This window comes from Coloeus monedula, assembly GCF_965178545.1.
Source record: "Coloeus monedula genome assembly, chromosome: Z".
Classification (NCBI taxonomy): Eukaryota; Metazoa; Chordata; class Aves; order Passeriformes; family Corvidae; genus Coloeus; species Coloeus monedula.
The window spans coordinates 44,797,105-44,809,638 of record NC_138822.1 but is presented as its reverse complement, the minus strand read 5'-3'; the positions used below and the strand labels follow the sequence as shown (position 1 = coordinate 44,809,638).

The following is a 12,534-nucleotide window of genomic DNA, read 5'->3' as shown; positions in this document are numbered from 1 at the left end:
TAAATACTGACCATATTTTCATGGTCTGTAGCCTGAGATGTAGGAAGAGAATTTAAATATTCACCACTTTTTTTTTCCATCAGATAACATAACAGCACACTGCTGTTCAAAAAAAAGAAGGCAACTATTTATAGCACATGGTCAAAAAGCCAACGATACATACAATCTCATATTTTGAGGTACGACTGTGCAATTATCTGCACAAAATCACAACTTATATTTCTACTCCAAACGTGCAAGGTCCACTCAGAGTTTTTTCCACACACTCCAATATGCTTACACGTACAGTGACTGTTATTACAGCCACTTCATGTATGGTTTTGAAGATGTGGGAAAAGATCAAACCACAGTGAACATCAATCACTTACAGCTGTCTCTGCAATTCAATGAGCTAGTCCACCTTGAGCCTGCTCACACAGTATTTTTAAAGGGCGAGGGGGAATCTTTAGAGCAGCTGAAGGTGCAACCATCTTGAACACTGATACTCCTAGCAACGTAGGTGCCCAGCCTCCACCTAGACAAATGGCAACTGGGCATCAAAATGCCTGTTAAGACCTGAGACCTTGCCCATCCTTCCCCCTGGGTTGCTTGTTTTCTCCCTAGTTCCCTCTGGTGTCCTATAAACAACGTATTATCAAGAACTCACTTTACTGCACTGTCAATTTCACAACAAGGCACTAGATGCTACATCCCCCCCATCCTTGAATACACTGCCTAGTTCAATTCATATGCAGTGCAGCAAGTTACAGAGTTGCTGAACTGGAACTCAGTGCTTTTCAGGAAAACAACTGAGGCTTGGGAAAACTTTAGAAACAGCAACTTTTCATTAGCCTTGGTTGGCAGGGAGGATGGTTACACAAAGGGAAGATTTACAGAGCGCTGGCATGGCCTCCCTTGAGAAGCAATAAACAAGAAGAAAATGCTCAAGAAAAACATTATTTTATAAGTAATATTGAAGACATTCATTCAGAGAAAAAGAAGTCTTATAAGAAGCTTCCCCCCAAATAGTTAAAACTGCCCCAAACCACTATTTCACCACTTTCATCAGTTTGCAATTGCTAACATGAAAAAAAAACTACACTCACCATCTCCAGGCACTGACATGAAATGAGCATCAACCCGTTTTTCATCCTCTCCATAATCATTCTTTGCCAGTAAGGTATAAGCACCATTATTCAGGTGTGTAGGATTGTCCAGCTGAAGGCAGCCATGGTATTCACTTTGATTGATAACGTGTATTTTAGTACAGATGTATTCAGACTCATTCAGTACAGCTCCTTCATAGAACCACTGCAATGTGGGCTTAGGGTTCCCTTTCACAGTGAATGGAATACACCAGTGGTGGTCCGGGGTTGGAGATTCAATAAATGTGATATTTGGTGCAACTGTATTGGGAAAAAAAAGTGAAGAACATCAGAATATTCTGAACACGTCCTTCCTCCCTTCCCTCTCTTCCTCCCTCTCTCCCAAGTTATCATGGAAGTATTTTTCATTTGTCAGTACAAAAGTATGTTACTAGATGGAATGGTACCCATTTGAAGGATACTCACACAGGAACCTACCTGCTCTGCCTAGAGTACTATGCTGAACTGAAGCCGCTCTTTAGAAAGAAACAAAACAGACTAGACTGAAAATGTGTTAAATCATTTAAAACGTGTCAGGTGTGGGAACTTCAGTTACTGGATCACTTAGAAGAAGGACAGAGACATTTTGGCTTTACTTTGCTGAAAAAACTGCACAGGAGTGCTGAAGGAAGACAGTAGTATTGAAAATATTTAAAAGTTGGCCAAAAGTAAGTAGTACTGGAAAGACACTCAGCTAGGAATCCAAGTTTACAGATTATTTTTTTAACAGAATCAAAGACAGAACAGATTACTTAATTCTATAGATTCTTCTGTCAGGGAAAAATAATTCTCTACTATACATATTCTCATTCTAGTTCAAACCTGCTAAATGCCTCAAGTTTACAGGCCTCTTCTATTTCCCTCAAGAGACTATTCCAACACCTTGCTCATTATTTTCCTTTAAATTTATTCCTAACTACATCCAATTTTTTCTAGTTACACTCCCTTTTATCACTCAAAACAGTGCCAAGCTCAGAATCTCATTTACACTGTTCAAACATTTCTAGTGTATGTTCGTTCCCATAGTTATTACATATCCAATTTCAACCTACAAACCTACATTTAGAGTGATCTTTCTAGTTTACTCTGTCATAAGCACATGCTGAGCAAAGTTTGCCATCTACCAAGTGTTCCGTTCCCATCTTCAATTAAACAGAGTGTTGCAGCTTGTGAAAACATACTGTATAGTTCATGTAAAATGAATTCAGCCTGGAGCTTAGATCTAAGAAGCCAGCACCTCTACACTATATGCCCCTTCTGCCTTCATTGGCCCTGAGAAATAAGTGTACTATTCAAAGCTATGACAAATTAATTTACATCTGGCTGTACCAACATTGAACAAAGCAGTTTTTGTTTTAGGTAATAAGAACTTGAACACGTGTAGTCTCATAGAATTCTACTAGCGTTTTGATGCATCCACACTTCGCAATTCCTAAGGCAGTGTGCATGTACATACACACCACTACAAACCTTCCCACAATGACAGTGTCATTCAGTATTCAGGGTTTCAGACCTTTACTTACAGATTGTTTGAACTGGAAGACAAAGCAGTCAGCAATACATTTTTTGCAGAATACAGAGCTGAAAAAGATAAGTGCAGTAACGGCTGACTGGGCTACTCCTAGCATTAACTGCAGTAGACAGTTCACGTGCCTTAAGGGTTTTCATTTCAACAGTCTTAATGTCCAAAAAATACCAAAACAGTCCCTCCCAATGCAGTTTGGCCTGAGGGTCTGTATGAAGGCCTGCATACGTACAGAATACCGTAAGCTCAGCAGAAACTTGGTCCTCTCCCACAATGTTCTCCGCTACACAGGAAATTGACAGCCCACTGTCCATTGATGAAACATTCTTGATGGTGAGAGAAGCAGGGTTCTTATTTGTGTCACTCTATAACAGATCAGAAAAACATGTATGCGTCAACCACAGCATTAAGAACAAAGGAGAAGGAGGGAATTACTGGCCACAGCTGAATGGCATTTTTCATTTTCCCTTCCTTTTAGCTGTATCTGTCCACAATTAATCAAACCCTTATTGTAGTGTCTTATCCAAACAGACATAAAACATGTACAGAACCATGTACGGTCAGTGGCAGTGGATTCAAAGCTTCGAAGTCCTGCTACAAACATTGCACTCAACCATGTTTCTGCCCTGTAAATTTCAGTCTGTGCATTTTTTTAAACACTTATCCCTTCTACACAAATGCTTTTTTCCTCTAACCATACACCCTTGCTCATCCCTCTCTCCTACTTCATGACTGATTTCCATGGTCTATCTCTGTCTGTTCTTGCTGAACTTTTCCTTCCTGTCTGTATTCTGTTCAGTCCTTGCTTTACTCATCCTTTTCTCTCTTTCCTTTAAACTTATGCTTGACATCTCTTCCACTGCTGCCTTCTGAACCCTACTGTATCTTGACAGGTTTTCTATCTCCTTCTTAACCAAATTTCTATTGAAAGCTTTCTTTTCTGAAGAAACCTTAAGCAAGAAATTGCATAACCTAAGCTATTGCCTAAGTATTGTTTTATGTGTTTAAGAACAGGCTAATTAAGGTAAGAATGATGATTCTTAAAAAGCTTGATTCTTAGAAAGCTCGGTGTCTATCTACAGGCTTAAATAACATATTGAATATGTATCTATGTCACACTGATTAAGCAAATATGGCTGAATTACCCCCTCCCCCCACAAAAAGCACTAGCAAAGCCAATTGTTACTCTGATGTTCAAAAATCAGGCCCTTCATATGATCTGCAGATAATTATTATTTCCATACTTCAATTTTTCATAAAGAGCTAGACTATTTCGTTAAACAGGAAAGGAACCAAAACACACTCCAAAAATAAATAATAATTATGATACTTTTTAAAAACTACTTTTGAGGTACTTTTTGTAATGTACACATTCATGTCAGTGCTACAGACAACACAAACAAGCAAGCCACTCTAATAGTAAAAACCACAGCAACTTTAGGTGGCAGTCAACAGGAACATGTGGGAACACTCCTCCATACAGTCTTGGGCAACCGGAATTTTGAACCTTGAGATGACACCATAACTCCACTTGAGTTCAATGTCCTTTTGATCTCAGTGTGACAATAGGGGAGGCAGGTGAAAAAGCAAACAACCCTTTGCACATTTCCTTATTTCACAATTCTCAGAGGTGAGCACTGCTCAAAGCTGGATTGAAAGCAGAGGGGCTCAAACAGGCTCAGGGCTGAAATCTAGAGCAAGAAGAATCTAAACAACATCAGTCCAACTACCCATCAACACAGAAACTCAGAACATAAAGGTTAGCTCTGCAGAAGTAGAGTCTAGTTTTAACCTTTGCTAATGTCTCTCTTAAAACAGGAGAAAGAAAACAGGGAAAAGCAGCATACAAGATGAAGAAAATGAAGGCAGAAACTGAGATACAGAAGTAAAAGAAAAGAAACCAAAAGCAACACTCATAGAAAAGGATAGTTGTGAATGGCAAATAAGGTCTAAAAGGCTCGTGCTCTTTGGCTACTGAAAAGACTACAGTGCTCCACGGCTAAGGTTGTATTATAAGCCCCTCTAAAATAGAATGATGTAGTTATGCCAGGACAGAATACTCATGGAAACCTTGAAGCAAACTGACCATGGCATTTCAAAGATAGGAGGGTTAAAAAAATTAGATGATCTCACTTTTTGAACAGTTCCACAAAACAAATCCCACATTTGTTTTGGCTCCTAGAATTAAAATTACAAAAAAGCTTTTTAAAAAGGGCACAACTTGGCAGAGGTTCCCCAAACTGTTTTAATTTCTTGTTCTTGATGACGACTGATGCCTTGATGCCTTTGGGGAGTTTTGCAGATCAGAGAAAATTTTAAAAATACAACTAGAGCTCTGCAGAGCTCTTACTTATGAAAGCTGGAATGTAAGGCAGACTAGTTAAACTCTATACAAGCCTGATATAATGAACTTTGGAAAGAAAATATAAAAACTTTGAGACCCAAGAGGTCCTGTCTCCTCCTCACTGCAGGAAGAGTTTTAGAAGTACACATCCCACACATTGTACAGACCAAGAAGCTTCAGGCAGAGTGCACCACCATGAATGCAGGAAAGCAAATGCCATAAAATAGTAATAAAGATGGGATTTTCCTACTGTAAAATAATATCAATTTATGAAGTCAGCAGCTGCATGTCGAAGACCTGCTTATATATCCCTCCTTTTTTCAAGATTTCCATCAGAAAGGACTTAAGCAGCACACAGTCTACAATAGGGACCAAAAATATAAAGAGCCCAGCAAACAAAATTTTGGCACCTAGATGATCTCAATGAGGAAAGATATTAGTATGTCATTAAAAAAACAAAACCAAAACAAAACCAACCTGACAGTCTTTTAAGTAAAAATCTTCAGTTTCAAGGCTTCCTGTTGCTGCTAAGTGTGTTGAAGAAAAATTAATCAAGCCACAAAATATTGACAACCAAATTCCAACACACCAAATTTTGAAATGAAAATGTAATAAAATTACCAACACCAAGTTTTTTTCACAATCAGTATAGATTGGATTTATTCTCTGTAGGCAGGTATCAGTGATAATAAGAAAGTTCTTGTGTTTCAGTATCCCAATTCACATTACTTCTGAAAATTTACATTACTCTTGTTTACGAGTGACCATCCAAAAAACCAGAGTGCAAATGAAAATCTTGAGAAACAAATGTCTGCCATTCCTCAAAAGCACTGCCACAGTCATCCTGGATTGAAAGCAACTGGAAGATAAATGTAATCCCAACATTAATTTTCTATTTAATCTTTTAATAGAAAGTTACCTAGAGCTGGACATGAAACTTCATTCCATCCTTCAGCAGGTATCACCTGAATTGTCATGTATCTGAATATAAAACTTACCTCATGGTTTGAAACAAGATTAGTTACCACCCAGGACACATTTGGGGGTGGCCCACCAGTCGTATCACAGTACAACGTGATGCTCTTTCCTTCCACCACGGTGATGTTGTAACTGCTTAGGTTTGCTGAGGGCAAGTCTATGATAGGAACAACAACACAATAATCCAACATGTATTTGTATTTGACAGAATAGATGCCATGCAACTCTAAGCAAGCCATATAAATGCAAGCACTACACCAAATATTCACTGTAGTCAGTACCATTCAGACAGTACAAACAGCATCTTTGGAAATATACAACTACGATCTTTAGCTGCTATGTATTTTCTGCATCTCCTCTGCTTCACATCCTAAAAAAACATTACTGCATGTGGAAATATATTAACTAGTTAATTATATAGGAATATATGTCAGGTGCACAAACAGAAATTAGAAATTATCCTAACTTCAGTTTTTAACTTCAAAATGAAAAAAACCCCTCTTCCTTTACTCTTTTAAACTGGAAATTGTATCTTTCTCTTTATAACAGCTGCAAAGCAACATCTATGTTCCACTGACGTTGTGGTATTTCCTCTGTTCTCCACAACACTAACAGGAAAATCCCATTACCTCCCAGTATCCCACAAGACTGCAGCCCTCCCTCTCATACAGAGACACAGCTCAGAGAGCAGGGAAAAACCTAGATCTTAAGCTCAAAGTGAGGGGAAACAGAGCTCTTAACAGATTGAACTAGAGAAGAGAAAGGACAGAAGAGAGGGTTAGAAATTGCACGGAGTTCTACTCAAGGCACCTCAGCTGACTTTTCTATTGCCCTCAGGAAAGCAGGAAAGCAGCGACATTGTAGTACTCATCAGGAAACAAGACCAAGTTTTACAAGAATCAGGACTCCCTGTCCATCTTACAGAACTATAAATCATTCTGTGCCTCATTCTAAGGGACCCGAAGCAACGGGAGCCTCCCAGAGAGTAAATTTATGCTGAATGTTTACAAAAACACATGGAATTATACACTGACCCTCTCCAAAATAATACAAGCAGTATCAGTAGATTTCAGGGACAGAGGAACTCACATTTCATATTTATTTATGTAGCAAATAATTATGCACCATTCTATAAATAACATCTTTCTTAAAAGATACTATGCCATCATTTGAAGCTGGTACACTCTGTAAAAAGTCTTGGTCTCCTTTATGAGGCATTTCACATCAACTGTTCCAGGCAAATTTTACTTGCAATTTATCATCTCAACTAGTCAAGTTTATCTGCTGTGCAGGACATTTATGCATGATCTTGCAATGAATTTTCTTTTCCTGAAACAACAGCTCTCTTTGGTTTTGCTTTTTAGTTGAGACTACAGCAGTTTCATCATGGGCTTGATGATACAGAAGTTTATCAGATATTTTTCTTTATGTAAAAGATCCAAAACAAATAAATAACTATCAAATCACTGTGAACACATTCAAATGTTTGCTGGAGGTTCAACAGAAGCTAGATGTATTGGAAACCTCCCTTTAATTAGTTCAATAAAAAAATAACTGAGAGGAAGCAATATGGAAAAGAAGAGAAATAATTTTCCAGACAATGCTTTCTTGCCTAATAAGATTTGAAGATCAGCACAAGTATACGATAACGGCTCAGGCAATTCTCACGGTGTTTTAAGTAGTGCAGTAATATGATTCCCATTATAGGCATCATGGATTTCTTCTATTATGTTCACTTTATAAATCATGTGTTGAAGTTTATTGAGACAGAGCTGGAGAGTTTGTATGCCTTGATGCAGTAATCTGTTAGCGAAGGTAGCCATCTGCTCTAGCCTGCTGCGAATTCAAATCTCACAAGTGTCTGTCAACTAGCTGAGCAGGAAATATAACTAATCTTAGTGAACATTTGGATATTAATTATGCTAGTTAGTGAACAAGGAGAGAAGTAATGAGATAATTTGCTTTATAAAGTTACACTTCCACAACATCTCTGAATACTGTTCCAATTACTCTTGCCAGACCTGAACATGCAAAGAGAATAAATTTCCCCACTCTTCTTGACCCTAGCACTTGGGACAAGGTCTACATGATAGGTTAGCATTTCACTGTGCAAACTGGCACAGCTCCTACTAACACATCATTTCATGTGAAACCTCTCATGCAAGCAAAATTAAAAGCAACTTTGGTCCCTTAGAGCTCTCCTTTAATAGCTGTTAAGTTTTGAGACAACTTCTTCGTGCAATGTGTTTATTTATAGTATAAGCAACTGAAGTTTAATTCCTCTGGTATTGGCTCTGGTTCACATCCAAAACTAGATCTAGTTCTGCTTATCTGCAGAAGTCTGCACATGTCATGTTGGTGTTATATCTCCAATGGAAACAGCTACATCATGCTGTATCCTGCCAGAAGGCTACAAAATAACAGTGCTTATTATTCTGTACATTTGTAAAATTATACTAAAAACCAGCTGCAAGGCCCCTGCATCTAAAAAAGTACAAATGGAATGGAATGGAATGGACTAGAGTTAGAATTAGAAATAGAATAGATTAGAAATAACATTTTTGTGTGTGTTTTCTTTTACTCTTTTTCCCAGTCATAAGACAGGTGAAAAACACAAGAATTGTCTTGGGAGTCTTTTTTTCCAGTTAGATATATTGAGATAGTGTGCTTTAACTGCAAGCTAATTTTGCTTTTATTTCCAGTGGCACCCAGACTACTCCACAGCAGAATCCACACTAATTGAGATGTGCCTCTATTCGGGAAAAGCAAGACAGTCACATAAGGCCTCAGCTAGACATGGGATACATTGCCTTTACCAGCAAAGCCATGACCCTAAGCAGCAAAACCTGTACTGAAAAAAACAGTATTTAAAAAAAACCACAAGGTACCTTAACATACACACATGTTCAGTTTGTATGTTCAGTGTAGTGCGAGACCATTTATACTGGCCAGTAGCACTTTGACTCTTATAGCACTACAGAGATATCCAACCACCCTGCCTTTACTCCTGAGTTAATTTGGTTAAATACAGTGTTTTAGATGGTTATCTCTTTTGTTGATAGGGATGTACATTTTAAAGGACAACAGCAGCTGATACAATCAGATAGCATACTCAAATACTTTTGTATACTGCCAGCATAGTAAGATTAGACTGTAGCATAAAGGGCCATACAAGGTAGACATGACATCATCTTTCCACAAGTTTCATCTTGATATCTGTCAGACAGATTACTCCATGCCCCAAAGCTTGAAACATAATCTCTGTTCCAAACTTTGATAGAATTAATTATTATAACTCTGGATATCAGCAATAACCCTGCTAGTATCTGATTGATTTTTCAAGTTTGCTATATTCTTGGCCTTAACCTTCTGCAGCAATGAGTTTTACAGGCTGTATACAAGAGCCATTCTCTTTTACCAATTCTGGAATTTCTCACTGACATTCAAATTTATTCAGTACTCTCTTGTTTTGGCGGAACAGAGTAAAGAGAATTTCTGAATGATCTTTTTAAAAGACCACCTTGTTTTGTTTTTCAATTCTTCTTTCTTGTCATTAATCTATTCAAAGCTTTTCAATCTCTACAAAAATGGCAGGACAGAATCTGCTACTGAGAAGTTTAACGTGTAATGTAGAGAGTAACACAGTTCAAGAGATGAAAGCATACACTAAAACCCATGTGTCTTATTATGCACTGGTATATAACAGCTATGTGCTTTCACTGCATACAGAATGAATTTTCTCATATTCAATGTGATTACACTTTATTCCTAGGAATAGGCAGCTCTGGATTAGAATAAGCAGTCATTTCCCTCACCCCAGCACAACTAGACAGAACTAGAGACAAGCAGGACAAACTCATTTATGTCAGCTGAGTCTCTGCAAATACCATCTCATGCTTTAGGAGAAACAAACACTCCTTTAAGTAGGGTTTGTGGGGGGGCATTTACCTTCACAGACCATCACTAGTGCAAAAGGCTGGCCTGAAGCCATCAGACAGTGCAACTGTCAAGCATCACTAGTGAATGACTCACATCTTCCCTGTGCACAGCTGGGATTTCAGCAACCACAAAACCAACACTTGGATGCCATTTTCAAAGGTTACTACTACATTTGGCTACACAACTGCCAACGGAAATTAAGAAAATGAATGTGCCTAAATTTCTAGAGGGCTTCCCAAGTCTTCATGCTGCTACTTATTACTTTCTACAGAAAACTTAAACTGGCCTTCCTAGAGCCAGACTGTCACTGAAAGCTGAAGGATATGATCTAATAGAGAAATAAAAACTCTAGTCTGTAACTCAGCTCTTAGCACCAAGAATACTTTAGCCAGTATACTTAAGAAACTTTTAAAAGAAGGCAGTCTTAAGCCAGAAGCAGCAAATCCATCATTACACCAAAGATAGTGTTTCACTATCTGCAGTTACAAAAATGTTTACAAAATTAATACCAGATTCACTTTTTCTGCTTCAACTTTCACCTGTTCAGTTCTGGGATTTGTTCAGCTGCTCAAAAACCTTCAAAAATTCTCCCAATATGGTCAATTAGCCTCACTAATACCTAAGAAATTCCATGATGAAAGAATTAGTACCTGAGAGAATACTGTAAATTCAATATTGCATTCATTTATGCCATCCTTTGCACACTAAGTCCCTGATTTTCATCAGCCTCTCAACAAACTCTCAGGAGTCTAGACATGACAGTGTCACTAAATGGTTTTCAATGTGGCCCATGGCATCTTCTTTTTGTTTGGCATGCTTTTGGAGGTCAATTTGTTGTGTGATAAGAACAAGAAAAAATGACAATTTTTTTTCTGCATCTGACTTTTAACCAGGTAATTTTAATCCTTACCTGAAATCCTTAACCATCTTTTAAACAAATATATCAGACACAGAATGATTAAATTAATACTGAGGCAGCAATCATCCATAAAACCGAACCATTCAAGGCAGACTACCAGAACCACTGATTTATAAAATATCCACTGCAATTCTTAGGTTACCGTGGTTCAAATCAGCCTACTTTTCTCACACAAGGTTCCAATTCAGTCTAGGGGTCTTGGTTCTCCTGGATTGGCTTTTTCACTCACGGGAGAAAACATACAACTAATTACACATCACTACAATGCAGCCTGGTAACAACCACTACTTGCACTGTCTGGAGCCTGAAAACGGCATGGTTGACAACAGAATTTGTTATGAACTGTCATACGGATCTGCAAATTGCAGAGGTTTTACTGGCTCAAAACAGGTTGTATCAATGTACAGAAAACAGACTTTTCTTGTATCATTCTATTTAAATTGTACCTTGTTTGAAAAGACAGTACTGTTTACAAATTCCAGAGGTCTTTTCCTAAGGGCTTTCAAGGGTATAAAAAAACCAGCAAGAAACTTTCTAGTAATTCTAGCTGTAAAGATAAGAGCTGTTGGATATGTGATTCATCTCTTGTGTTTCACTTAACAAAAGCCTGCAGCCAACAAGCTCTGAGCCAGATTACAGCCACTGGGGAAGTGGGCATGTTTCCACTGAAGTCTGCAGAATGAGAGGGTCAAAAAGCAGCCTGGCTGCCTCTTTAAAGGACTATAAAAGGATACCCCAAAAGTTTACATGCTAAGCATGAATTAAGGAAACATAATCGACTGTTTCCATTTCCTGTTGTATCACATTCACAGAATCAAAATGCTCAATACATAGAAGACTGCAGAAATCTCAGAGAAGTTGTAACAAGATGACAAGCACAAACATATTCAATGAAGATTAAAAAAATATGTTAGGCAAATAATATACAGAATTGACAGAAAAAAGGACCATTTAAAACAAATTTTGATATTTCATTTATCCTCTGGAGCCCAAAGACCCCCATCTTCATTATTTTTCTAATTTAAAGTATGCTTTCCCAGATCAAATACACTCTTACTTTGCCTTTGAACACTCCATCACTCCTTAACTAAAATTTTCACTAGAAGCAGACTTCATTACACAGAACCAGCACATGCCACAGCTAAGACCACAAGACTTGCTAACTCATCTTCACAACCACAGCAACAGGCGCCGTCTTCACAGTACTGTCACTCCATCCAGGGCTTCAAACGCCATCATGAATGCAGTGCAGCCAAAATCCACCAACAGATGACCACCTGCACAAATTCATTTGGACACCAAGTTGTCATCTGCAGTCAACCTGCACAGAAGCTCTGAAAGTTGCTGTTGCTATTTCAAACCAGATGAAGGGCTTACATTTCCAAGGTTTACATCAGCTCCTTAACTTTTGCCCAGGACCTTTCTTTTACGACCCCTAGGCGTAACCTGGATTCTAATAAGAATGTGCTGAATAAAATAGGATCTTGCAGCACCTGACCTGGTCCCCAGTAATAATATAAACAGTTTGTCTGCAAGAATTTTGAGATGATGTTTTTTTATAGAGGCCATCAACCTTATCAACAATTCCCTTGCTAGCAATATAATGAAAGTGCCCAACTATGTTTTCTGAATGGCTAAGGAAATTAAATTACACCTGGAGAAACTGTTCTAACCCGTCATTTAAGCTTCAGTTGATCCACAATGA

General features: G+C 38.1%; 1 protein-coding gene across 1 annotated transcript in view; it reads right to left on the bottom strand.

The window, feature by feature from the left end:
* Positions 1 to 12,534, bottom strand: part of NTRK2 (neurotrophic receptor tyrosine kinase 2) — a gene marked incomplete at both ends in the record, with an annotated part of 196,875 nt that overhangs the window by 149,104 nt on the left and 35,237 nt on the right. The window contains 3 exons of the mRNA XM_082301024.1: positions 1,082 to 1,385; positions 2,882 to 3,014; positions 5,992 to 6,128. Coding sequence (XP_082157150.1) covers positions 1,082 to 1,385; positions 2,882 to 3,014; positions 5,992 to 6,128 — 574 coding nt within the window. The remainder of the gene's footprint in view (positions 1 to 1,081; positions 1,386 to 2,881; positions 3,015 to 5,991; positions 6,129 to 12,534) is intronic.